At 39.6% G+C, this 27796-nt stretch overlaps 1 protein-coding gene across 2 annotated transcripts in view; it reads left to right on the top strand.

Moving 5' to 3' along the window:
• Window positions 1-27796, top strand: part of LOC149319365 (polyprenol dehydrogenase-like) — a 137126-nt gene that overhangs the window by 81134 nt on the left and 28196 nt on the right. Inside the window, exons 4-5 of one of the 2 annotated variants that reach the window (XM_089511555.1) lie at window positions 10264-10365; window positions 21473-21680. In XM_089511555.1, the coding sequence (XP_089367681.1) occupies window positions 10264-10365; window positions 21473-21680 (310 nt within the window). The remainder of the gene's footprint in view (window positions 1-10263; window positions 10366-21472; window positions 21681-27796) is intronic. The other variant, XM_089511556.1, reaches the window with a different exon arrangement.

Below are 27796 nucleotides of genomic sequence, written 5' to 3'. Positions count from 1 at the left end.
CTGAAGAGAATGCATCTATCAGATTCCTTTAGCATCCAGCTACATCTTAAGCAGCCAGTGTTTGTTGATCACTGTGGAAATGCTTAAACTGAGGAGAAATATGAATGAGAAGTGAATATCTTTCACATCTAATAAGACACATTATGTGAGCAGGTCTTTTACACAAAATAGATGCTGGTCCCCAAAGGATATGTGTGTGTGTGTCCGTGTGTGTGTGTGTGTGTGTATACACACACACAAGTAAATGTGAGGCTAAACATTTTCAAAGTCTTGCTGTTTTAGAACTGGAAGAACCCATTTCTTTGGTAATACCACATAGCGTTGTCCTTTTGGCCTTGTTTCTTGGTACACTGTGCTCACTTCAAACCATGCTAAATAACTGTGAAGTGAATTTTCATTTTGTCATGTTCCTGCCTCCCTTTTAGTTCAGTATAATAGCTTAATCATGAATAATGGTGTTAGACACTCTCGTTTCACTTTCTTTCAACTTCCTTTGAAAAAGAGATGAATTCAAGTTTTACTTTTCCCAACATGTGTGTTATCTAACAGATAATTGGACGTACTTCAAATAACTAAACATTTGTGATTAGGTTTGTGACAATGCTGGCTCCCTTGGCTAAGTAATGAAGATGAGCACCACCCCCTACAGTCACACACAATTTTACAATCATGCCAAAACAAAATCTTTACCTTTACTTTTTATATATGTCCATTCAGAATTGAACTTCATTACATGCCTACATATCTTGGGCCTACTCCAAAATAAGTAGGTATGCAATTGCAGGCCTCATTCCCACCATGGTTCAAACCGGATTGTCCTGAATCATGATCCAGTTTAAATGAGCATGGTTCCCACTTAATCCGAATTGCTGAAGCGATTCGGAAAGGGGGGCCATGCTTTTCACCCATCTAAATCACATCAAAAAGACAGTGATTTTCCCCTGCTGCTTTTGAGCTGAATAGATTAATTTGAAATAAATCAATTCAGCCCAAGTGGGAACCATTTGGATTTGAATCTGCTTCATGTGATGGAGGGCAGCTGCAATGGCCCTAGCCTTCTCCCATCACCAGCTTCTGCCTCTCCGACCTCAACTGTCACCAGCCTTCTCCCATCCCTTGCCTTCCGTTGTCCCCTTACCTTGTTGCCAGTTCCACAAGAAGAATGACAGGCACTAGGCAGGTGGGCAGGAAAGCCCGGTGTGCTGTCCACATCACTGGGGAGCCTTCCTGCCCCATTCCAGGCCTGCTCATTCCTACTTTCCCTTTGTGCAGCTTCCCAGCGTGCCTTGGCTCTCTGGCTATGTGGACAGCATGCTGGGCCTTCCTGCCTGGTGCCTGTCTGTCCTCTTGCGGCACTGGCCACAAGGTAAGGGGGGCAATGGGAGGCAAGGGATGGGAGAAGGCCAGGGACAGCTGGGGACAGAGAGGTAGAGGCCAGTGACGGGAGAAGGCACCCTGTCACGTGGTTTATGATCTGAATAGATGAATCAGCACAAACTAGTGTGAACCAGGTCGCAGACTGAACCAATTCATCAGTTCAGATCATAAACCAAATTATCAGATAAGAGGGAATGGGCCCACAGACTCAATCACAAATCTCAGGAAGGGTGTTTTTGGGTAACTCTAGCCCATGATAGGAGATTGTGTTATGCTCCTAGAGATTACTGGCCTCTTGCCTCATGAGTGGCCCTGCTCCTCACACACCAGGAACCACAGTGCCATTGGATTTCCTGCCAGCGCAATGAGTAAAGCCAACATTTTGGTGGCAGTCCTATGATTTGGGACGGTGCCAGAGAAACCACAATAAGTTTATCGCACAGCCCCCAGGGGTGTGATGGGGGCATGATGAAAGGGAGCGGGATGGGAACTTGTTCAAAAGTGTTCTCGAAAATTGCCCCCCTGGGATGGATGTGGAACACAATGGGAATGTCTGGTGGCGGTGGTGTTCTCCTGTGCGGTAAAATGCGTTCTTCGCCCCATCCAGTTCCCATCCCTCTCCCTTTCTTTACGCCCCTATCACAACCCTGGGGGCTGTGCGATAAACTTATCTGTTTCATCTGTTATATGAGCAGTAATACTAGCAATGACAAATGATGTGTGTGTCAGAGTTAGTTTTATTGGAACATGTGCTCACATTGTCCTGATTGATTCTGTAAGAACTGGTTAATCTCCTCCTCTTACATGATTCATTTGTCAGGAAGGATCTTTCTTAGTCCTTTGCTACATTTTTGGTGGTCACAATTTGTGTGAAAGCTTACAAAGCCTATGTAAAGTAAAAAAGAGTAGTTGAGCAGCTCAATGCACAGACAGTTTGCTCTTTTGTACTTTTGTTGTACAGTATATGCTCATTACAGTATATATCACTGGACCAAGAACCTGTTTGATAATTCTGCTGTAATAATGTATCGCTTTAGTGATAAACTGGATGAGTTACTAGCAAAGTAGTTTATTAAGTGAGGGCAAGTATGGAACAGAATAGACAGAACAGAAAATACTGAAGATTGACTGACTGACTAACTGATTGATTATGTCTCAGGCCTTTTACAGTCCTCTAGATAAATATTTTCTTTTAGTTAAAACTGTACATGAGGTGAAAGTCAATGTATTGTTATGTTGAGCTGATTCCTCTCACCTTCTGGTCTGCCCTCTTCTTCTACCTTCTCCCAGGCTTTGTTCCAATCCTAGTAAGTATTTAATACATTTACAGATTTGAAGTTGATTTATGCAAGTAAGGGGCTCTATAGACCACCCCTAAGGGCAGCCTGCAGCCACCCTTTTTTGTGCCAGATCGGGACCTGCACATTGCGGCCTTGATCTGGCCTTACAAGGGTGCAAAAAGGAGCCATAAAACCCGGCTTCTTTTTGCACCCTCAAAAGGGCGCCATAGCCACATTGGCGCAGCTATGCGGTGTTCCTTCAGTGTAAGACCAGGCGCAGCGCTGGAGGAGCACCATGACCCATGTGCCATGTGGAGCAGTGCACAGCATCGTGGCCCCCTTGGGACAGAGTTGGGGCATGCATCATCCAACTCCGCCCCCTGGCCAACCTTAATGGCCAATCAGAAGAGGGCCTAAGTGTTTTTTTCTCCGATAGGTAACAAACCTAATTTCTTTTCAAGTTGTATCAGGAAGGTTTCAAATGCTTCTGGAAAACCCTCTTCTTTATAGAGACTTGGCAAGTAATCTTGAATTAATAGAGTTAAAAAGCATATAGAAATTCATGGCTGTGTTTACACTGCAGCTTCTTCTCCAGCAGTGAAATGGGAGCAGCAGTGATTTGATAAATTGTTTCCATTTAATAAAAATGAGTTGTTATTGTATGGGGCAAACTCATGCTGCCCAGGATAGTATATAAAGTTTCATGGGCTGCTGAACTGAATATGAGTATTTTTCTCACGACTAATCATCTTTAGTTTTGGGGTAGCTGACTTTGTGTGCTATTTTCCTTCCATATTTTTTAAATAAAAATTTAAATTAACATGCTTTCTGAATAGTATATAACAATTAACATGCTTTCTGAATAGTTTTTCTTATCTCTTGTATTTCTGAGATGTTTTCAGCTGTTCCTTTTCATAGAATCATAGAATTGTAGAGTTGGAAGAGACTACAAGGGCCATCCAGTCCAACCCCCCACCATGCAGGAAATCTAAATCAAAGCATCCCTGACAGATGGCCATCCTTCTCTTTGGAATAGCACAGATAGGATAGACATGGCTTAATGAACTAGAAAGAAGTATTTCATTGTCTCTATGTAATAGTGGGTTTTTATGGGGGGGCGGCGGGGGTATTTGTTTTTTAAATATAGCTGAAAGCTTGTGTTGCATTCTGTCTTGTAGTGACATCTCAAGTGTCTTGAAGTATTTTAGATACCACATCTGACCTTCCCCACTCCAAAATACGTACATTTGTCCGGTGTACAACTACTTCATCGTTTTTCACTTTACTTCTAATATAGGCCTAATGTTCTGATGTGGTTGTTCTCTTCAGTGTTCAGATTGGTGTAGACACAGTACACATCCCTCAACAATTATGCCTTTCCAAAGTATGATTAGTATCTAATAAAGAAGTGACCTTTTTTGTTCCGTCAGAGTTATATGATAAAATATATAAGCTTTCCCACACATTGACAATTTTGTTGAATCCAGGGCTCACATTTTTGTCCCATAGTACAAGTTTTCCTGTTACTCCAACAATGGGGTGGACACCATTAGGATGGACCAAAATATTGGTAAGATTTTTTTATGTGTTGATCTTTGGAAGTTGCTTATGAAACAGGACTTCTCCTTCTCCTTCCTTTCTATTTGTAATTTCTGTGAGGTACCCAAGGTGAGGTACAGCTATTGCCTTCTACTCCATGCCTTCTTCCTATCATGGGCAGAAAATATACTGCTGCTGGCCCAAACGGTGAAAAGTGTGTGTTTGTCTGAACAATGAAGATTTTCCTACCTGGCATAAATGTCGCTCCAATGTGGCTCAATTGTCCTGAAAAGGTGGAGGAAGCGTGCATGTCTGAATGCCTGGCACACTTCCTTAATCGTCATGGAAACGTCACTCCCTCTAGCATCCCTGAATCATCTCAAGGGGAGTGGATTTCCTATGAACGGAAACTTTGCGTTCATAGGAAATCCGCTCCCCAGGAATGATTCAGGGACACAAAAGAGGGAGCAACGATTCCATGACGAGGAAGCGTGCCAGGTGTTCAGACCCGCACGCTTCCTCCACCTTTTCAGGATGATTGAGCTACGTTGGAGTGATGTTTATGCCAGGTATGCAAATCTTCAATATCATAATACACACAGTGGCTGTACTATTCTTGGCAAAAGTATTAATCCTACCACTTTGCTGTTTCTACACAGTGTTGTGTTACAATCTGGAAGCTGAATAAATTTAATTGCCATTATTGCCACTTGATGTACACAGGATTGTCAGCACTGTGGAGTTGCAAGATATTTTTATTGTTGCATACAGTGTTGTTGTTTTTCCATTATGCCTTGGCCCAGATGCTGGTTAGAGGCCCTCTGTCCAGGTTCTACTGCCCTTGTTGCCTCTGAGGGAGAGAAGAGCACAGCTCAGCTCCATTGTGCCTTGTCCCAGTGGTTGGTTAGAAGTCCTCCCATCATGTTCTAGTTGTCATTGCTCTTGTGTCTTGCTTTATTTGCATCAGGGATTCCCAAAGTGGGTTGTAGGTCCCTGTTAGGGGATGGTGGAAAGATTCACGGGGGCAATAAGGGAGAAGGCGTGGCAGTCAAAGTCTTCACATGCACAAATGTCAAGAGGAACCAGTGGGGTTTGAGATCATGGTGGGGAGAAGTTAGAGCATTTGACAGCAGGGGAGAAATGGGGGCAAAAAGGAGCTTTTACATTTGAGACCCTGCTTAAGCTTTTGAGTTTTCCTGGGACTTGGCTGGCAGGTTGGAGCTGCGTTGCTGCTCCTGCTTTCTTTAGTCAGAGGCTGAGGGGAGAGGTAACAGAAGAAATAAGGTTTGTCTATGTGTATGGAAGGAAGACTTAAAGTTGTGTAGGGAAGGCACATCTCTGAGGAAAGATGGAGACGAGTACCTGGGTTTGATTCTTCAAAAGAGTACTTTGCCTGTCTTGGACTTAGAATCCTTCCTTACTGGGGAGAAGATGTCACCATGATATGGTGTGAAATTAGATCTGTAGAACTGCACAGTCATGATGTGTGTGTGGAGTGTGTGATAAGGCCAGAACATCTGGCGATAAATGTCCTTGAGGTGGCCAGACACTTACTTGTGTATTGAACACTGCACCTGTGACTCTGTATGAATGGTGTAATGTCTTATGACATGTACTGGAAGGTTGCATCAGCCAAGAGGATATAAGGCTAGACCTAATATAAACAAGTTGGGTTATAGTTGTGGAGTAGTGGAGAGTCAGTGCAGTTGAAGTTCATTAGTATTTATTAGTGAGAGTTCTAGTATAGCTCTGTGTTGCTGTGAACTGCCAAGGAGGAAGTCAGAGTGTTTACTTCCATCCTGGAACTCTGTTCTGCATCTGTAAATAACATCTCCTTATGCTCTGTAAATAAATCCTTCACCTGGAACTGTCCCATTTTGCTTCCTGATTTCTAAGAGTATCTCAAGGGCTGGAAGAGATACTGAAAAGCACATTCACACCTGAATGACAGAAAAGCGGGAAGCTGGCTGCAACCTCCTCTGCCCCAGTGAAGAAGGGTTGCTTGGTAGTTTCAGTCATACACATTCAGTGGTGTATCTCTGGTGTATATAGCTCCAAAACTTCCTGTCTTTCTCACCTTCTTTATTGGCCTAAGTGGTATTCAGCTGCAATGTGGGAGAGCCCAAAGAATACGGTACACCCACCATTTTTAGCACTTGAGGTGTAGCAGAGTGGAATGGTGGTGGTCTTGTTTTAATAGGGAACTTTATCTCAGTGGCCCTGGAATGGGCCTGTAGCGTTCCAAAACGGAACTTTCTGGGGATGGGAGGCGGCAGGGAATGCATCTTATCGCACAGTGAGAATGCTGCTTCCAGCGCCAAGTATCCTTGTCCCATTCCAGATGTGTCCCAGAGGGGGCGACCTGTCAAGCCTCATGAGGCTTATACCATATACCCCTATTAAAAATGGCCATCATAGCCTCTCATCATAGAGGCTTATACAGTAAACCTCTACTAAAAATGGCCACCTCCATTCGGCTCTGTCTCATGTACTCAAAATGGCAGGCACATTGCATTCTTCAGGCATTTTCAAGTTGTTGCTGAATGCTGCTCTGGCTGAAAAAGAAGGTGAAGAAGGTAGGAAAAAAAGGAGGGATTCTTTTCTTTTGAGCAAGGGGGGGGCATAATGGCATGGGACCCCTGTTTCCATGCCCCACCAGAGGAAGAGAGCCTTCTCACTTTTATTTCTATCTCTGTCTCTATCTCGCCTTCACACTGGGTCCCTGTTCCAGCACTTACCTGTGTTTAACTTGACTCCCCATGTTTCAACGTATACGTAAGTAAAATGGTAATCATAATATCTTCTGATCAAAAAGTCTTGACACATTCACTCTGCAAATCTTAGCTCCTCCATATACTGTAATTCAGCATGCAAATAGCACTATATCAAAACTCCTCTGTAGGGCATGGTCTTTCCTCCTGTTGTCTATGCCATTTTTGGCAATGGAACGGGAATTGTTTTACAAATACAATTCTTGGAGCAAGATTTAACAATCTTACTTGGAAATTCTTACTCTGCACCCCTTCTCAATATTGTGTGTGTATGTGTGTGTCTTTCTTTAGATTGACTTCACAATCTATAGTAACATGAACATATTTGTGTTAATCTGCACTTTGTCTGCCCTCAGCATCTTACAAAAAGTAATTGCATTGCATTTTGTAGAGAGTGTTCAATAGATAGAATGACAAAATGTATGAGCACAGAGGGGGGGGAAATAAAGCATTTGCTGCTGCATGCATTCAGATCTGTGGAAGGATGACACTGTGAATGGAATTTAATTTAGAAAGAAGAAAGGATTATTTGCTAGCATATATTACTGGGTTTCCACTTTTATATTCAAAGAGTTTATGATCTGGGACAAATTTAGAACCATGTAACAGAACAAAGGACAGCCTTGATCTAAAAATCTGTTCTGTTGGACCATGAGTTAAATTGCAGTTTTTTGTTTGTTTGTTTGTTTTTTGCTACGTTCAAAACTAGTAAGTACTGAATTGTGAGGCATACATTTGGTAGGTACTGTATGCACTCATGTATCAATCAAGAAGTTTTAGTCAAAAAATCAACCCAAGAAAACTGGGTCGACTTATCCATGAGTCAATGTAAGTGTGTGTGTGTGTGTGTGTGTGTGCGCGCCCATGCGTGCTGTGTTGTGTACCTTCAATTCATTTCCAACTTATGGCAATGCTAAGGTGAACCTATCATGAGATTTTCTTGGCAAGATCATATCTAAACTTAGGTAAATTGACAGTTTATTGTCCATTTTCCTTTTAGCAGCAGCCATGTTGCTGAGCCTTCCTGTTTCCTTAAAAACATAAAAATGAAAGCCTACAAGCCTGGTAAAGATGTGTCCCAAAAATGTAACTGGCTATATTTGATTTCAGCTCCATATTTGTCCTCTCTGTGCTATAAACGTTTCGTTTTAAATATCTCCCTGGAATGTGCTGTTTATCTTCCTGGAATAAAAATTCAGTGCAAAGATTTTTGTTTGTGTCACAGAGGAAAGTGCAGAATGGATAAGCGATTTTGGTCATCGAAGATCTAGCAATTTGAAGTATCTAGAAAAAGTTTCTGCGACAGTAAGGCCCTGTGCAGACTGGCACTTTGGGCCAGCCTGGGGGTGGAGCCTGGGCATAGCGTCTATGCAACACACGTCCTGGCTCTGCCCCCAGGGCACCATGATGGCATGTGCTGCACCACACAGTGTGCAGTGTCACGCTGCTCCTCTGGCACTGTGTCCACACGACGCAGTGCCAAAGGAGCTTCATATAGTCGTGGCACTGTGGCTATTGTGCCCTTTCCAGGGCGCAAAAAAGAGCTGCTTTTTGCACTCTGGAAAGGCCAGATTGGGACCACGGTGTGCCGCCACCCCTTCAAGGCTGTTTGCACAACACTTAAGCTAACAAATAAAAGGAGCAGATTTGTTGTTAACTGCCCTCGAGTCATATCTGACTCACAGCAATCCTGTGGATGAGACTTCCCAGACTTTTTAACCTTATCTGCTTAGATCCTGTACATTCATGCCTGTGAGCGCCTAACTCGAGTCCATCCATCTAGCATGCAGTCTTCCTCTCTTTCTACATCCCTCCACCTTTCCTAGCATTATTGTCTTTTCCAATCAGGCATTCCATCTCATGTTGTGTCCAAACTATCAGCCTCAATTTGTTGCCAACTTCTTTCTTTCAGTTAGTCTCAAAGGTCTCTTTAAAAGGTCTCTCTACGTACAGCCTCAATTTGATCATCTAAGGCGCGTTACAGACCGCCCCTTTGAGGCGGCCTGTACCCGCCCCTTTCCCCAGGGTATCGGGGCCTCAGCGGTTAGAACGGCAGCCGCTGAGGCCCTGATCCGCCGCTTTCCAGGCTGCGGGGAAGCGGCAAAAGGGGTGTCCTTGGGGCTTCAAGGAGGGGAGGAAGAGAAAGGGGCCGCTTGCGTCGCTGGGCATGTAAAGCGGCGCAAACCAGGAAGGAGCTCCGAAACGGAGCTCCTTCCTGCTCCACACAAAGGGCGCACAAAGGGCGCACAAAGGGCGCAACGGTTGTGTCGTCGTCATGGCGACCCCCATCTACATGGGGGCCGCCATTTTGTACGGACTCAGTCCGTACTAGGGTTAGGGGGATGCGGAAGCACCGCACCTTCCTAACCCTAGTACGGACTGACTCTGTACTAAAAGGCCCGTTTGTAACGGGCCTAAGTTTCTAGGGAGATTTCAGGCTTGATCATGCAAGCACCCATTTGTTTAATTTGGCTGTCAATGGGATCCTCAGCACTCTTCTCCAACACCACATCTCAGCTGAGTTTGTTTTCTTCCTATCCGCTTTCTTCATTGTCCACCTCTCACATCCATGCATTGTAATAAGTGATACAATGGCTTGGACAATTCTATTTTTAGTGCTCAGTTGTATATCTTTACTCTTTGGAATCTTGTCTAGGTCTCTCATAGTTGCCCTTCATTCCTAGTCTTTTTCTGATTTCTTGGCTGCAGATTCTATTCTGATCAATGTTTGATCCTAAATATGGGCACTCTTTTAACCATTTCCATTTCCTCATTATCTAGTTTGAATTTATGTATATCCTCTGTGATCATTATTTTTGTTTTCTTTAGTTCACTAGTAAGCCTGCCTTTGACTTTCTTCTCTGACCTTTCTTTCAAAGGTGCATTGGTGCACACTGACAAATATTTTGTGTTAAAGGTCTCACTGAAATGCAGCCATGTAAACAGATGGGTAACGGTGGCCTTCTAGGTACTGCTGGACTGTAATGCCTGTAATAGTTCATCGTTGATTATACTGGCTAGGACTAATGCAAACTGAACTATGTGAAGTTCTACAGTTCCCCCCCCCTGCCCCCGATTCAAAATGCCCCTCCCTATCCATAAAACATGAAGCAGAGAAATAAAAAAATGAGATTTGTAAGTACAATGTGAACTAGTTCAGCTTCTTGTAGAACATTCTTGGTAGATTTTGCAGAAATGCAGCTGATCTACAGATAACCTAAGAATAAAGCTTTTGACTGCAACAGAAAAAATGTTCAATAGCGTAATTCTAATTCCCCCCCCCCTTTTTTTTTCAGCTGAGTTTTTATACTGTGATTTGGCTTCCATGAAGTCCATACATCAGTTTGTTCAAGCGTTTAAAGCAAAGAATTGTCCACTCCATGTTCTGGTCAATAATGGTGAGTTTAAGAGCTTTTCATATGAATTTTCACCTATAGCAATTGCACTCTTTCATATTTCACTTGGATTTTTGAACTAGGATGTGTGTGTGTGTGTGTGTGTGTGTGTGTGTTTGTTTGTTTCTAAAGTAGCCGCCATTGTTCATTTCGAGAAGAGTGATATCAGCAGTTACAATGTTAATAAATGTTTAGGCATTAACTTGCAATCCAATGATAGGAGAAAAAAGAAAGAAGGAAAGAAAATGGCAAAATCTATTTTGGCAATTATTAAGGAAGGGATTGAAATTAATTCAGTATCAAAATTAATTCAGTATCAAAATGCCTTTGATATTTTTGTGGAGGACCATGTGGAAAGTTTGTTTCTTGTCTCAGAGCAAAGCAAGAGAAAAAAACAATTAAACCTTCCCTATGAGTAAAAGCTGTGGAACATCAAGAATTTAAGTTTAGACAAAGAAAATGTAAGGTGGTTATGAACAAGTATGACAGAGGTTTCTCAAATTATGTATGAGAGGGAGAGACTAAATAAGGAGAGATATTTTTCTCCTACCTTTAGATCCTTCTGCATTTGGTGTAGGTCCAGAATCAGAGGGCAATTAGTAGATTCACACTCACACAACATATAATTAACTTATGGAACTGACTGTAAGATTACATGGAGGGAATAGAGCCACTTGCTTAGGTGACTTTTCAACTCCTTAAAAACAAAGGCCTGTTACAGACTGCCAAAATAAAGCTGCTTCGGGTCTCTTTGGAGGTATGCTATTTAAATGATGCATGGGTCCTAAGAGTCTGGAGGTCGCGCCAAAGCCACACTCCATTCCTAAGCACTGGAGTGCAGCTTTGGTGCAGCTTCTGGATTCTTAGGATGCATGCATCATTTAAACAGCATACCTCCAAAGAGACCCGAAGCAGCTTTATTTTGGCAGTCTGTAACAGGCCAAAGTCACCTAAACAAATGGCAATGTATGTCATGGAGTATTTAACTGTCATTGGGAAATAGGTGTTGAAATCTCCATTTTTAGAAAGCTTGAAAAGGTTATCTTTTGGGCTGCAACTCCCAGAATCTCCCTGGCTAGGGAATTCTGGAAGTTGTATAGTCACGAAGTAATTTTCCCAAGCTCTGGCTCAAAGGCAATATACATTTGAATTCCCAAGTACAGGGACACTGTGAGTAAAACCCAGCATCACCCATAATAGAATTTCTCTTTTGTTCTGTTTCTCTCCTGCAATTCCCCGGCTTCCAGTCTTCTCAATAGGGTGCCCCATCACTTCAGAGCAGACCTTTGAGATTTCATACGAACAAGATCTAGAGGAGAACCCCTGGTCTTCACTGTTGAAGCCTTTCAGTCGGTCAGAAAGCTTTATTGGATGCTACTGTATTAAACTATTTTTTAAAGACTGTCCAATTTAGAATATTACATCAAGCACTTTTATTTGAAATTACCATTGCATGCTGTGTAATTGTCCAATCTGGTCATCAATTAATATAAGATTATATACTATGTTTATGGTTATATATAATATTGGCATGATTCCATGACTGCCTCATTTTTGAACCTGAACTTGCAGCTGTAATCATGACAGTATGCAGACAACGAGGTTATGATTGATGGACTTGGCAAAAATGGGGAAAATGTTCATGTGAATATGGTCTTAGGGCACTGATATAGTCACACTGCAATAAGTTTCTTGTAAATGTCACACAAAAACAGATGAGCATGACAGGATGACTTAAGGGCAGATATATGGTACATATATCTCCTTTTTTGCTGGTTTGCTTAAATAAAGACCTGAGGATTCATTCAGTACAGTTAAAATAATGTTTTCACAGTGAAATGTAGCTAAGTATACATTTTCACATCTTGCAGTTTGGGGCTTTTATTGTATTTCAGGGTATTACGTACTACAGTGTGCAGTGCTTGTGCATGTAGAGTGAGAACATTCATTTAATCTACATTTCATAAACTAATATTAGTTGTTACTTTACTTTGGATGTCAGGAGCAAATATATTTTCTTTCAATCTGTAATAAGAAGCAATTTGGTTCACTCATATTAATCCGCACATAACTTACTCTGGCAACCAAATAGCTGTCATTACTGGCATTAAGGCACTGTAAGAGAAAACAAGAGTACTTTCATAATTCTAAGAGAAGTGGTGTGAGAAATGTGTGTACGTTGCAAGCTCTTTTATTTCCATTTAAAACTTTAAATTAGCTTTCTATGTAATAAACACAAGATGCTCTACAAACATAAATATTACAATCTCTCTTAAGATCAACATACACATATTAATAATAATAATAAAGTCTATTGCCAGTCAGCTTCCCATTACAAACATGGAAAAGTTACTTTTTTTCTACACAAACATTTCCAGTTAGGAAATGCTTAAGATAAAAAAAGGTAAAGGTGAAGGTTTCCCCTTTGATAAAATTGTCAAGTTATGCCCTACTTTAGGGGGAGGTGCTCATCTCCATTATTTAGTTGAGGGAGCCAGTATTGTCAAAGATGGCTGCACAGAACACTGTTACCTTCCCACCAAAGTGCTACCTATTTATCTACTTGTAGTTTTAAGTACCTTCAAATTGCTAGGTTTGCAGAAGCTGGGACTAGTGATGGGAGCTCACTTCATCACATGGTGCTTGTGCCTCAAACTGTTGACGGCTGAGCCACCACGTCAGATTACAAATCAAAATAAATAAATATGAAATAAGAAAGGGATTGCAATAACCATAAGTCCATGACATTAACTTCCCATGCTTGCAAAATGATGTGCATAAATTATACAATAAAGTTGACTAGGCCTTGGATGGTCAGCTATGAAGAAACTAGACAAGATCCTGAAATGTCCGATATATCATTGAATACTAAAGTTAGGATTGTCCATGTCATTCTATTTCTCATTTCTATATGATTGTGAAAGCTGGACAATGAAGAAAGCTGATAGGAAAATAATCAGCTCATTTGAAATGTGGTGCAGGAGATTTCTGAGGATACCATGGATTGCTAAAATGTAAAATAAATGGGTCATAGAGCAAATCAAGCCTGACTTCTAGAAGCCAAGATGACTAAACTGAAACTGTACTTTGACCATATCTTGAGAAGACGTGACTTCCTAGTAAAGACAATAATTATTGGTAAGGTAGAAGCCAGTAGGAAATGAGGAAGACCACATTCCAGATGAATAAACTCAATCAAGGAAGCCACAGCCTTGAATCTGCAAGACCTGGGCAGGGTGGTTGAAGCTTGGGTGACTTGTAGGTCTCTCATTTATAGGGTAAGCATAACTTGGTCAACAATGGCAGTTAAGGACAACAAAGAAGTTTCTAAAAGCAGGAAACAGGATGAAGGTACCTGCTATATCCCTGAATCAACCACACTTCTACTTTGCTTACTTCTATTGGTTTTTCTGCTGGGGTGGTTAGTATCTGGTGAAGTTCTCCATTGGAATATAATTGGATTGTTTGAGGGAGTTGGTTAGATTTTTCCTCACTGTTACTACATTTTAAGTGTTAAAAAAACCAGTGTAATAAGGCAGAAATTACTTCTTAAAAAGTACCAATGATGCATTAGTTTTACAATAATGTTTTCAAGTAACATGAAGTCTTTGCTTAACTCTTGTAAAAGTTCTCAATTTATTTTTTTCACAGATGCCCCAAAATGCATTGGAGCATCTAGTTGCCTACTTCTGTTATCAAACTGAAAATTTACTTTATATGTCACTGTGTTTTCACAAAAAGTCTCCATTCATAATTTACAGTCTCTTACTTTCCAGAAAACAGAATTGATTGCTGTCAGTCTGTAATGGTTTGAATAAATTTATACCAGATTTATACTATATTCATTATGATCTTAGCTAGATAGGGTTAGGAATATGTGGCATGATGAAGGTAAAATTACATTGACATCCTGTTGATTAAATTGGAAGAGATTTACCGTATATACTCGACTATAAGTCGACCTCATGTATAAGTCGAGAGCAACTTTTGAGGCTAAAATTATGGATTTTGATATGACCCATGGATAAGTCGAGGGTAAAACTTAGGGGCGTATAGCAAAGGATCTAAAGGATGAAACAAAGCGAAACAATGTCAAAGAACTTAGAAAATTCCAGAAGACATAATTCTTTGTGCTTACTCTTAAGACTGAATGGATGAGAGAGTATAGGGGGTCAGTGCTTCACATGTTATATTCTTGCTTTTCACCAGGAATTTTTTTTTCTTTTAAATAAGAGTTAAGATACAATACTTACATTGGCCCATGGATAAGTCGAGTCAGTTTTTTCGGATCAATTTTTTGACCTAAATTTCTAGACTTATACATGAGTATATACAGTAAGCATGACTCTTGGTCTCATGTATGAAAGCATGTCAACTAGACTTAATTTTGGGAGGACTGTATCCATGTTGTGTAGCTCACCAGGATAAATGAGGTTCATTACACCATAGTTCAATATGTAGCTTTACCAAATTTTTACTCAAGGATAAATGTTAACTCCAAATCATAAACTGATGATAATGCATTTACAAGTGGTACGTGCAGAGATTAAGAGGCCTTTAAATATGTGTTAACATAACACATAAATATGTGTTAGCTTAATAGCATGTATGGTGATCAATAATATTACAATTAATACTAATGTTAAAGACATTATTTTATTTATTTAAATTATTTTAAACTACTTTTCAAATGCTGAAGCAATTTAAATTGCAGTTTAAACAGCCATTATGAAACGATAAAGCAACAAGATAGACAAGAAAGCTATAGCAAAGTAGGTTTCTAGCTTTTACTTTTGTAAAAACCAAACTTGATCTAAGGTTAATCACTCCTTTTTGCACATGCATATTTTTAAAACAATACAAACAGCACCCATTTCTGTTCTGGGGAGGAAGTTATAATTACAGTGGACCCTTGTTATCCACTAGAGTTTGGTTCCAAGATCCCCCATGAATAACGAAATTCGTGGATGCTCAAGTCCCATTAAATATAGTGACATAGCAAAATGATGTCCCTTATAAAAAAAAATAGAAAATCAAGATTTAATATTTGAAATTTATACTTTTTTTTAAGCATTTTCAAACCGTGGATGCTTGAATCTGTGTATAAAAAATCCGTATATAAGAAGGGCTGACTGTATTCAGATGAAAGCAGGTATAGAGGGGAAATTTAATATTCTTTTCCCGAAGAGATGTGGGAGACAAGATAGAAGGTTCTTCTGCATATCACAGGGCATAGTACAAGTACTTCAGTATTCATGTCTGGGTATATCCCTCCAAAAGGACTAAAACTCCTTTGTATCATGTACTTATTGGGCCATTCCTTAATGTTATTATAATATTTATTTATATTTCATCCCCTCCACACAAAAAATGGGATTCAAAGTGGCTCACTATTTGAAAGAATAATACAATTAAAAACATACACAAAGTGAGCATTAAAACAGAATTAAACTATTATAGTGTTAAAGCAAATCATACAATAAAATAATAAAATGATTAACTATCATTAATTAAAAACAGTGGTTGAAACATTACAGCACCCCTCACCTACCTCATTCTTTAGTCCATTTAGTCCATTTTCAATGAGGTTTTAATGTGAGAGCACTTGTCCCAGTTTATTGAAGTTCAGTTCTACAGCATTCAGTATGGCTTCCCCTCTCCTGCCCTGCCTGCTCATTCTGAATAAAGACATATTTAATTCAGAACTAATTCAAGTACATAATTCAGACTTGATAATCTTGCAGAGTGGTAGAATGTAATGTTTAATTATATGGATTGCCACAGAATCTTGATATCAAGCAGATCTGCTTGCATGTACACTAATAGCAGATCAAGAATTGCTAAACAAAATATGCATTGACACATGCTATACAAATTATTCATAACTACTCTTGCTTCTGCTTTACTGTCTCTATTGATGTCTGTTTAATCAAAGGCTTTTGAAACCAAGCGTGCTAAGCTAAATTAGTAAATTGCATATAAATGACAGTCTTATCAAAACAGAGGCTTGTTTTTTTTTAATGACACTAATATTATGTATGCTGCCAATCCATGCTCTGAGCTCTGTGTGATGAGGTTTCATATACTAGGAAACGTTAGGAATCCCAGGGCAGTGAAATCTCTTGCAAAAACTGTTTGTAAGGGGCTTACTTAACAGAACATTGAAAAACAGAATTTCAGACTGGCTTTTGGCAACAGTAGTTTCACAATTATTGTTAGTATAAAAGTAGAACAGTTTTAGTTGTTCAAGTTCACCCTGTTAGAGCCCTTGAGTAAAGCTGATGGCATGCCTGTACGGTAGAAAATCAATAACATACAACTTTTAGAGTCTAGTGAATGTTGTGTAGTTAATAATTTAAAAAGGAGAGCATGTTGTTCTTCGAAGGACTTCCCTTTTATCTGAAAGTGGGTTTGGTATTCACTTTATTTCCTTCCAATGACAAAAAATTAAAATAGTACTATAAATGAAAGTGTGTATATTTTTTGAGAAACAGAAACTGGTTGGAATTGGCAAAACTTATACATATCAATGTAGTAATTTTATTTGGAGAAAAAATGGATTGGCTATTATTTGATACATAAATAATGGAAGCAAATAATGTAGCAAAATCATTATGTAGAAAGGGACAAAGGAAAGAAGCATACAGAGTTTACATGATATAGATAATGTGAGCCTTCTCTAATTATTATCCAGAGCCCACATTCCATGACAAATATATGTTGAGATCCACATTCCACAAGGAAAGAATCATTCAGAAATTCACAGTTTAGGATTTATTTTGTGCAAAATTCACATGTGGTATTTTTGTACAGAAAACCTCCTTGTTTTGTGCAAGAAACTATATTTTCTACACAGGAAATACTGTTTCCTATGCCAATAACCCATGTCTGAATTTTGTGTAGACTAAATTCCAAACTGGGGAGATAGTTGTCAGTTCAGGAGTTTGCTTGTAAGGGTCCCAACACTCAAGAAGCATGTGGGGGTTTTTTTGTTTGTTTTTTTTAACCATTATTTGAATATTTTCAAATATCCTGTCAATCTCTATCTTAGAGTTAGCAGACTACCACACTAAAGGTAAAGGTAGTCCCTGACATGAATGTCAAGTTGTATCAACTGTAGGAGGTGGTGCTCATCTCTGTTACTAAGCCAAAGAACCAGCATTGTCTGAAGATGACTCTGGTGGTCATGTGCCCAGCATGACTGCACCGAATGCTGTTACCTTCCCACCAAAGTGGTACCCATTTATGTATTTGCATTTGTATGCTTTGAACTGTTAGTTTGACAGAAGCTGGGATAGTGACCAGAGCTCACCCCATCATGCAGTACTCGGTCCTTGAACTGCCAACCTTCCAATATTCCAGTTGTCAGAATTGGCGTCTTAACCACTAAGCCATTGCATCCCACAGACAACCACACTTCTACTCACTAAATTTAATGTGCATCTGTGTTTCCTTATGTATTTTGATAATATGGATTGACCATAAGGGGAAGGGTGCAGGTGGGGGGAGCAAATAAAGACACTGTCCTTCCAAATGAGAATACACTCCCCCCATGAAATTTCCCTCCCCTGGCTACACCACTACTTAAAGGGGGCAATCTGAAGCCTGAGCATTTCACTTCCAGTGGCACAATAAAACAGAATATTGCTCTTAGAAATGGCATGTCTCCCTTTCATCTTATTCTGACTGAATGTCTCTTATTCTGTGCAAAGGAATGTAAATATTTGCTATGGTTGATTATTTAGGAGATGGGAGATACTCTGATAGAATTGTTAGACGTGCCATGACCATATCTGGTTCAGACACTGTGGCTGGCTTATTATGTACAGAGAATGAGACCATCTCCTCCTCCTCCTCCTCCTCCTCCTCCTCCTCCTCCTTGACAACAAAAAAACTTCTTAGCTGATGTTGAACAGCTGGAAACAAATAATATGAATATGCAGAGCTGAAGTGAACATGCCATAATTAAAATAATACTTGGCAGAGAGAAAGAATTCTCCTAATTCTAAGAAGTGTAGTGTAGTCTGCAATAAAGGAAATGGAAAGAAATAAATCACCAAGAACAGATGGTATCCCAACTGAATTACAGACAGATGCAACTTCAGTACTAACTTAATTATACCAATAATATGGAAAACAAAGCGGTGGCCAACAGACTGGAAACACTCAATATACAGTGGACCCTTGCCTTATGTGGGGGATCCATTCTGCCCGTCCCCCCCCCCCGCGTAAGTCAAATAATGCGTATGCTCGAGCCCCATTGAATATAACGGGGTTCGGGCATGGCTTTGCGTGTATGTGCCATTCATTCTGTTACAGCGCAGCTTCAGCATAAGCTGAAAGCCGCGTATAGTGTGCCTGCATATGGCATGGGCACACTGTACATACCAACTCACAAGCAAGGAGATACCAAAAACTGCAGCAACTATAGGACAATAACATTAATCTCACACACAAGCAAAATTATGCTCAAAATTCTACAACATAGGCTCCAACCATACATAGAGAGAAATCTCAAAGGCGCAAGCAGGATTCAGAAAAAGAAGGGGCACTAGGGACTACATTGCAAACATACAATGACTAATCGAACACACCAAAGAATTAAAAAAAAAACCAGCATGTGTTTCATAGACTACAGCAAAGCATTTGATTGTACAGCTCATGGAATGCAATGAAAGACATGGGGCTGCCACTACATCCGATATACCAAAGACAAGAGACCACCATCAGAACAGAATTCAGGGAAACAGAGTGGTTCCCAATAGGCAAAGGGGTCAGGCAAGGCTGCATCCTATCACCCTACTTGTCTAACTTATACGCTGAAAATGTCATAATAAAAGCAGAATTAGAATAAGAAAAAGAGGAGTTAAGATAGAAGGAAGCAGCATTAACCCCCTAAGTTATTTGGACAACACCATATTATTAGCAGAAGACATTCAGGAATTGAAACAGTAAATAAGGAAGTTCAAAGATGAAAGTGTAAAGGCAGGTCTGATGCTGAACATAAAGAAAACAAAAATAATGACCACAGAAGAATTACACAAATTTAGTCTAGACAACAAGGAATTTGAAATAGTTAAAAGAATTCCTTTTCCGGACGCCCCTAACCCTAGTACGTGCTGAGCACGTACAAAATGCTGGCACCCATTCTACATGGGCGCCGCCATTTTGACGTAGTGGATGCTTAGTGGACGCATGTCACGGCATGGAAATGATGCCGCAAGTGCGCCATTGGCGCCTTGCGGCATCATAACCACACTGCAAAAAGAACCCGCTTTTTGCGGGTTCTTTTTGCTGCGCCAGGGAACCGCACAGTTTGTCCACTGCGGTTCTCTGGCGCAGCAAACATGGGCGCCGACAGAGTGCCCTTTTTGGGTGCTCTGTAAAGTGCCTAGGAATGGGAAGGGCAGCTATGAAAAAACTGGAAAAGATGCTGAAGAACAAAGACATACAATTGAGCACTAAAGTCAGAATAGTTCAGGCCATTGTATTCCCAATAACCATGTATGGATGCAAGAGCTGGACAATGAAGGAATCAGTCAGAAGGAAAACCAACTCATTTGAAATGTGCTGAAGAAGAGTACTTAGGATACTATGGACAGCCGGAAGACAAACAAATGGGTTCTTGAACAGGTCAGACCAGGGCTCTTCTTGGAAGCAAAGATGATCAAATTGAAAGTCTTTTACTTTGGCCACATAATGAGAAGGCATAGATCACTAGAAAAAACAATAATGCAAGGAAAGGTAGAGGGTAGAAGAAAGGAAGGAAGACCACAAACCAGATGGATAGACTCAGTCAGGGGGGGTTATGGGCAAGGGCTTGCAAGATCTGGGCAAAGCAGTGGAAGACAGGGATTCTTGGAGATGTCTCATCCATAGGGTTGTCATGAGTCGGAACCGACTCGAGGGCAGCTAACAACAACAAAGAGAAAGCTGGTGGACCAGATTCTGAAATTTAATCTTAGCTTTGAAAACTGAAGTTTCAAAATGGTGGCCCACTGTGCCATGTCATGCTGTTCTGTTTCTTAACTTGTCTCTAGTTCTGTTCTTCCATATCCTTTAAGAGGTGCATTACTCTGGTATTTTATCTGCATCCTACTGTGGAAGACCAGGGGGGTTCTTTCACACTACACAGTTATAGAACTATGATTCTACTTGAATTGCCTCAGCAACAACCTATTTAATCCTGGGATTTGTAATATAGGGAGAGGTAATTAAGAGTATCAGCCAGCGAGATCTAGTTTCTTACCAAACTACAAACCCCACAGATGTGTAGGATGCAGCCATGGCAGTTAAAGTAGAATCATAGTCCTACAATTGTGCAGTTTGAAAGGATACCATCTCACTTTCTTTTCAAAGGACTTTAGTGTTTCAATCCTAAAAAAAAACTTGGCAGGTGATACCCCCTCTTCATTTACAGTTGGCCCTTCATATCTATGGGTTCTTTATCCCACCGATTCAACCATCCATGGCTTGAAAATATTTTTAAAATATATAAATTCCAAAAAGCAAACCTTGATTTTTCCATTTTGTATGAGGGACACAATTTTGCTATGCCACTGTATTTAATGGGACTTCCAGCATCCATGGGTTTTGGTTTCAACAGGGTGTCCTGGAACCACACACAAGTGGAAATCAAGGCTCCAATATATTTGCTTATGTTCACATTTACACTATATTTACGGAGACAATTAAAGAGTGCAGTCAAATGCAGTTTCCTGGGATCCATGTGGTACAGCTTGAACAAATATGTGCAGGACTATATTGTAAATTCAGTCACCTTTACTTTAGAAACATTTTTTCCATAACTGCCAAAGAAAGCTCTGCCACTCTCTCCTCTTTTATGGCCAAGAGCTTGCTTAATGGACATTCACTGTCAATCTCTCTTCTCTGGTGTATGCAACACTGGTATCTGACTCATTTTCAATATGAGAATAGAAATTTATTTTTATTAATTTATTGCCCACCAATACTAAATCTGCACTGAGGTAAGAAAATAATGTTAGGCCATGCTCATGAAGCTGGAAATGGCCCATTTACCACAAACAAGCATCTGTATGCCAGCAGCTTCACCTATATTCTTTGCTTCTTTCTTTTCTCTGTTCTTCAGCTGCTGTGATGTTGGTGCCTGAAAGAAAAACAGAGGATGGGTTTGAAGAGCATTTTGCTGTTAACTACAGTGGACACTTCTTGTTGACCAACCTTCTCTTGGAAACACTGAAGCAATCAGGAACCCACAGCCACAATGCTCGAATTATCACTCTCTCATCAGCCACACATTATGTAGGTGAACTACGTCTCAATGATCTGCAAAGCAGGTACTCATATATAAAAACATGTATATATTTCTCAATTTATTCTCACTTTCCTGTCTTTTAGGAACAGGGATATGTGTAAGTAAATATTGCAGCCCCTTGCTGCTAGGAGAATGGGGCTTTCCCTTTCAACCCCCTGCCCCCAGCCTCAAAATATGCTTTAGAAACTTGGGAAAACCTCCAGAGTAAACTTTGGAACAGATGGAGAGAGTGGTGGTGGTGGTGAGTGAGAAGTCCCACAGTATGAACAGACATCCCACCTGTACCACACTGGGTTCCACTGCCATTGTCTAATGCTTATTTAGATCATGTTTGCGTTTCACTTTAATTCCAAATTGCACATTGAGAACTGCAGATTGGGAAGCTTCTGAAAAGCTTCACCCCTTTATGAGCTAGCGCTAGCTATTTGAATTTGAGCCCTGTACCAAATAGGCTTTGCTCTTGTCACTAACCAATCCTCTGTCCACCCTCCATCCTTGCACAAAATATAATATTAAGCATTTTAAAGATTGGGTTTGTTTTACTATTTCTTCTTTAGTGCAATACCAAACAATATAATTCTAATGTGAAATCAGAGGCTTTCATGGCCGGCATCCATTGTTTTTGTAGGTTTTTCGGGTTATGTGGCCATGTTCTAGAAGAGTTTATTCCTGACGTTTTGCCAGCATCTGTGATCACAGATACTGGCAAAACGTCATGAATAAACTCTTCTAGAATATGACCATATAACCTGAAAAACACACAAAAAACAATATAATTTTAAATTTAAACACCACCTCTTCTGACTTTCCTTTCTCTTTTTTGAATATGTTCATGGTCCATATTTACTTCAGAATGATAAAGGCAGAAATAGAACTGATAAAAAAATGAATTAAAATTTCAGTTAATGAAATGCTAGGGCTGCAGTATACAGTAAGCAAGTGAAAATATTTTGATAAACCTAATCATTCCTCTGCTTTAATTGGATAGCTACTTTTTTCTTTTATTTATTTATCTATCAATTCATTCCTTCATTATATATTTACCCCACATTTCATGAAGCAGTTGTCTCCCAGTGTGGCTCATATCAATAAAAAGAGACCGGCTCTGCCAACAGACTTAGAAACTAAAAAGGAAAGACACCCAAGGGAAGGGTGGTAGAGAGCTAAGTTAGAGGAAAGAACTCATCTTGTTGAGGTTAGGATAAGATGGGGAGTCTTTAGCAGGCATTTAATTGCAGTTCAGGTCAGAAGGGCCTTTCCTTGATGGTTCCTTGCTTGAACAGCAATTTTTGGTTCTTGCTGTTTGGGCCAATAATAGTGTTCATTTAACTTACTTCTCCAGGGCAACGGGTGGCTGAAGGTGAATGTTCTTTCTCACAAGGAGAGTGAAAAAATCTCCTCACAAGTGTTCCATCTCTGCCCTTTGAATGGGCCATATTAATGTCTCACTTAGCTTGATTTTATTCCCAGGAGACTAGATGTGCTGCCTCTCCAAGGTTTCTTAGCGGGTAGCAGAAGGAACAGTATTTGTACTTTTTAGTCTGGTTTTACTGCAACTTTTATTTTTTTAAAAAATTATAAGCAACACTTAAGAGTACAGACAGCAACTAACATTGGAGAATGAGGGGGAGATAACATTTACAAAAATGTTGCCATTTCAACACATAACATTAAATAAAAAATGAAGTGTAGGTTTTTAATTTATTTAGAGTTACTTTATTTGCAAATTCATTCAAATTTAATTGGTTAATTTTTAAAACATATATAGAATAACCTAATGCTATTCTTTTAATCAAGTGAGAACTTTAGAAATTAATCTTGAGAAAGAGGAGATGACAACTACTTGAAACATACTAAAGGCAGATGTCTTTTCTCAGCTTTTATTCTTGAGCAAAACTGCTGTTCCAAAGCATGCTATGGACAGTAATTATCTGCTGTGCTTTGAATAATCATTTCTGTAGAAGAGCATGTAATTTGTGCCTCGCCATTCATTTTGGGTGGCAGAGGGGGGGGGGGGGGAAATACTAATTGCATGTTCCCCAGATATTTCCTAGATTTCTTCCTAAATCTGGTGGTTGTTTCAAATACAGCAGTCTCAATGAATCAATGGGAAGTTGGTAATCCATCATTTATGTGAGTTCCATTGATTCTGTAGATCTACTCTGGTGTGGACTAATGCTGAATTTAGGCCACTTCGGTGCCTGAGACACTGGCATTACAATGTTTCCAGATGATAGGAGAGAAAAAGAGAAAGGCCCAGAATCCTCCTCTGGGGAACCACCTCACAGCAACCACCGCCATCAAGTAAATTATCGATAAGTAAAGGAGACATATATGGCAGAAGGGAGGCTGCAGATGCAGTTTGGCCAAAATACTTTTCTTTGCACTCCTTTTGATCTTAGGAGAAGTGCATTAAAATTGTACGTAGAAAAACACACAAATCAATGATTTCCTGACTTATTTGAAAAGCAACTTAGTTTTCAGAGTGGTATTTAAAACAAAGCAAGGGGAATTGTTCATCACGGTGACTTATGGAGATAGTGGGTTTGACTTTCTTTTACAAAGTGGATTTCACATATTAATGGATTTTAGCCTCCAGTGATTACAGTTGATGAAGGCCCCCACATCAGCCTGGGAGCCAGGTTAATCCTAATCCCCAAGGTTGCTGCTGTAACTACTTTTAGGTAGGCTAAAGAGTCGGAGACCAATAGAATCTTATTATTCTGTCAAAGCCACAAACTCCTTCATGTTTGGATTTTCAGCCTACATGTAGTCTAGCACCTCTCCACTGGCTGACAGATTCTCTCATCAGCTGTTTTCCCCAGTTGGCAGGGTTCTCTTCAACATTTGTGCCAGTTGGCAGTCATTCTGGCATGTGATGGATATCACACTTGTTCTATTTAAATATTTCCACCTCTCCCTTTATCCACCTGCCTGCTGCTCAACCTTTCTCATGGAGTTAATTTGTTTGGCCTTTGTTCTGTCTTTCCTGTACCTACCCACTGAGCCATTTTTCTATATAGCCTTTGTTTAACCGTTTCTTCTCATTTCTCAGGCTCTGTGTGTTCCACAATCACACCAGGCAAGTATAGAAATTGGTACCAGTAGCTGAATTTAGCATATCAACAAAGCCAGCTTTTCATTTTCAAAAATAATGTTTTTTAGACCTTAGGGTTGGGAAAAGAGACTTGGAGGCATGTGAAGATAATGCCTTCTCAGAAGCAGGCAGAGAAAGGATATCAAGTCATTAAGGGCAGACAGCAATATACTGTGCTGTTCTTTTGTCTTTCTAATAACTAGCAAAAGCCAAATTATTGAATATGAATAAATATTTGCATTTTTTTCCAATTTATAAAGGTACCAAAGTACTTTTAACATAGAAACTAGAGTGTCTTAGTACAGAATTCAGATTTTTAAAAGTGGTGCAAGTACATATTTTTTGTCTTAAGTTTGCTTCTTAGGACCAAATTGCTGGATAGCTCATATAGGTATTCTTACTTTCTGTCTAAGCGTTTGGGCATGTCTGCATTGAGCTGTAAATCCTTCCCTTTAAAATTTACAACAAAGAATAAAAACATCATCCCACCCAATTCATAATGGCCTGGATTTTTTTTTTAAAGAGGAACTGAGGAGATATAAGATTCCTAGGGGTTTCGGGTTCTAACATAATTTCTGGTGGTTGAATCCATACTGCCTTAAGCACTTTAAGTTCCTACTGAAATCTGTTGAACTTAAGTAATTAATGTCCAATAGGGCCAGTGCATACTAGTGACTAGAAGGATTAACTGTAGAGATGCTAATAAAAAAGTTTGTAATAAAGAACAGTGAAAATATTATCCCAGGTTTATGGATTTCAGCTCTAGCCAGTCAAGGAACTTGATGGTCCTTTCTCGATGTACACTAGACTAGGAACTCTGAGGAAACAGAGGAACAGCAAGTAGATCAGGACAGTCATGAAAGGAGCTGCACAAGCCCCTCACCTACTGGCACTGCAGTGTTTGGTGTTTTTTTTGGGGGGGGGGGCAAAAAGTAGGTCTGATGTCTCTTTCCCTTTGTAGACAAGAGAGGCTAGCAAACTGGGATGAAGAAAGAGGTTAACAATTCCAATTTCCTAGCTGCTTTCAACTCCTTAAGTCAGACAGCCATGTCATTTTAAAATTCCATAAACAATCTAGCTTATGTTCTGTGACTCTTATCTGATTTGTCTTACATTAGTAAAATACACAAAATTATTTTTATTATTATATTATTATGATTCAGAAAACCCCAAAGCTTTCTGAGCATCATAGTATCTTTGGTTGTTTTTAAGGGGATCACAATGAAAAAAGCAGCTTACATGTATTTTAAATAGGGCACACAAATGCTGAACATTAATTCATCCATCTGTTTACAAATATTTATATACTGTGAAGTCGAAGGCTTTCATGGCTGGCATCCACAGTTTTTTGTGGGGTTTTTTGGGCTATGTGGCCATGTTCTAGAAGTGTTTATTCCTGACATTTCACCAGCATTTGTGGCTGGCATCTTCATGCCCGAAAAAAACACAAAAAACTATTTATATACTGTTAGCAGTGGACAGCACTAAGATGTTAAAAATGCATGTTACATAAAGTATTTATGTGGTCCTTCAAACAGAGGATAGGTTGGATTGAACAGAAAAGATTTTCATAAAGAAATCTTTTTAACATACTTCTAAAACTAAAACTAATTGAAACATGCCAAATTTCTAAGGGACAGGCAATCCACATAATAGTTGGCACCACACTAAATATCCTGCTGTGAAAAACTGCAAGCCTCAGAAGCATGTGGTACTATCAGAAGTGTCTCTCCCCATAGCCTCAAGTACTGAATAAGTCTATAAGCAAGAGGGGAGTCTCTCAGGCAGCCCAGTGATCAGACTTGGTACAATTTTGCATTGTGAATGTTCATTCTTGGTTGCAAGCACATGCTGCTCCCGAGCTTCATGTCATGCATGTCAAAGTTCACTTCTTGATCACTAACATATACTGTATTTTCAATTTTTATCAGAATGGGTTGCATAATATATTTCAGCCCTATCTGTAAAGCTACTTTGAGAAATACCACTATAAAAATATCACTATAAAAATGAAACATGCTAAATTTCTCTAAGAAGCAAAGCTTTTGAGTAATCTTGGAATCTGAGAACAAGCCTTAGTATCTTGCTGTGAATATTCTGTCCTGTTCACCTGTGACACCTGCATAGCCATTTGTTCCTAGCTACAAAAAACTGAAATAGCATCTTTGGGTCCATTCACACTACACAGTTATAGTGCTATGATTTCATTTTAATTGTAGTGGCACCATCCTGTGGAATCTTAAGATTTGCAGTTTAGGGATAAATATTTAGCGTTTCCTACCAGACACCTCCTCCAATGCCTCACCAAACTAAAAACCTCATGATTCCACAGGATGCAGCCATAGCAATCAAAGTGGAATTAATGTCATAGGTGTAGTGTGAACATACTTTAAAAACAGAGAGAAAAAGAGAGAGAGAAGTTTGATTTGGCAAAAGCGTTAATGGTATCGCAGCTTTTTTCTCATTATGAGAGAAGGAATAATGTAGTTATAATGGTATAGGTTCATTATAGTTGTGTCTTTTTTCCTGAATGGATTCTTACTAGAATGGATCATCAATTACATAAAGAAGCACACTTCAATTTGCATTTGCAGCCTCTGTACATTTGAAATAATATGTCTCTCTACATGAGAATAACAAAACAAAAAAAACAACAACAATGATATTTCCTTAAGACCTTCATTGAACATTCCTTAAAGTGGGAGAGTATATGGGCCTGAAAGATCCCAGCCTAAGGGATTAAATATAAGGACCCATCCTTTGTTAATAAACGGTTTCATGGGCATTAAAGTGGAATCAACAGCTCACTGCTTACATACTGCTTATAAAAGAAAGCATTACATCTGTCCTGATTAATACTGACCCTTAACAACTTCAGTAAAATAATAAGCCATTGTAAGGGTAGTCATTATTGGACTATATATTGATCTATCTCCTGCCTATTTTCCTGTTCTACGTCCTAATGTTCATAGACTACTACTCTCATAGGTGAAAATACATTTGCACAAATAGCTATAATGATCCCAAATCACATGCAGAAT

Source organism: Sceloporus occidentalis, unplaced genomic scaffold (genome assembly GCF_023333645.1).
Source record: "Sceloporus occidentalis isolate IW3139 unplaced genomic scaffold, rSceOcc1.0.p SCAF_2, whole genome shotgun sequence".
NCBI classification, from domain to species: domain Eukaryota; kingdom Metazoa; phylum Chordata; class Lepidosauria; order Squamata; family Phrynosomatidae; genus Sceloporus; species Sceloporus occidentalis.
Note: the sequence above shows the minus strand (reverse complement) of the source record. Positions and strands in the feature narration are given on the sequence as shown.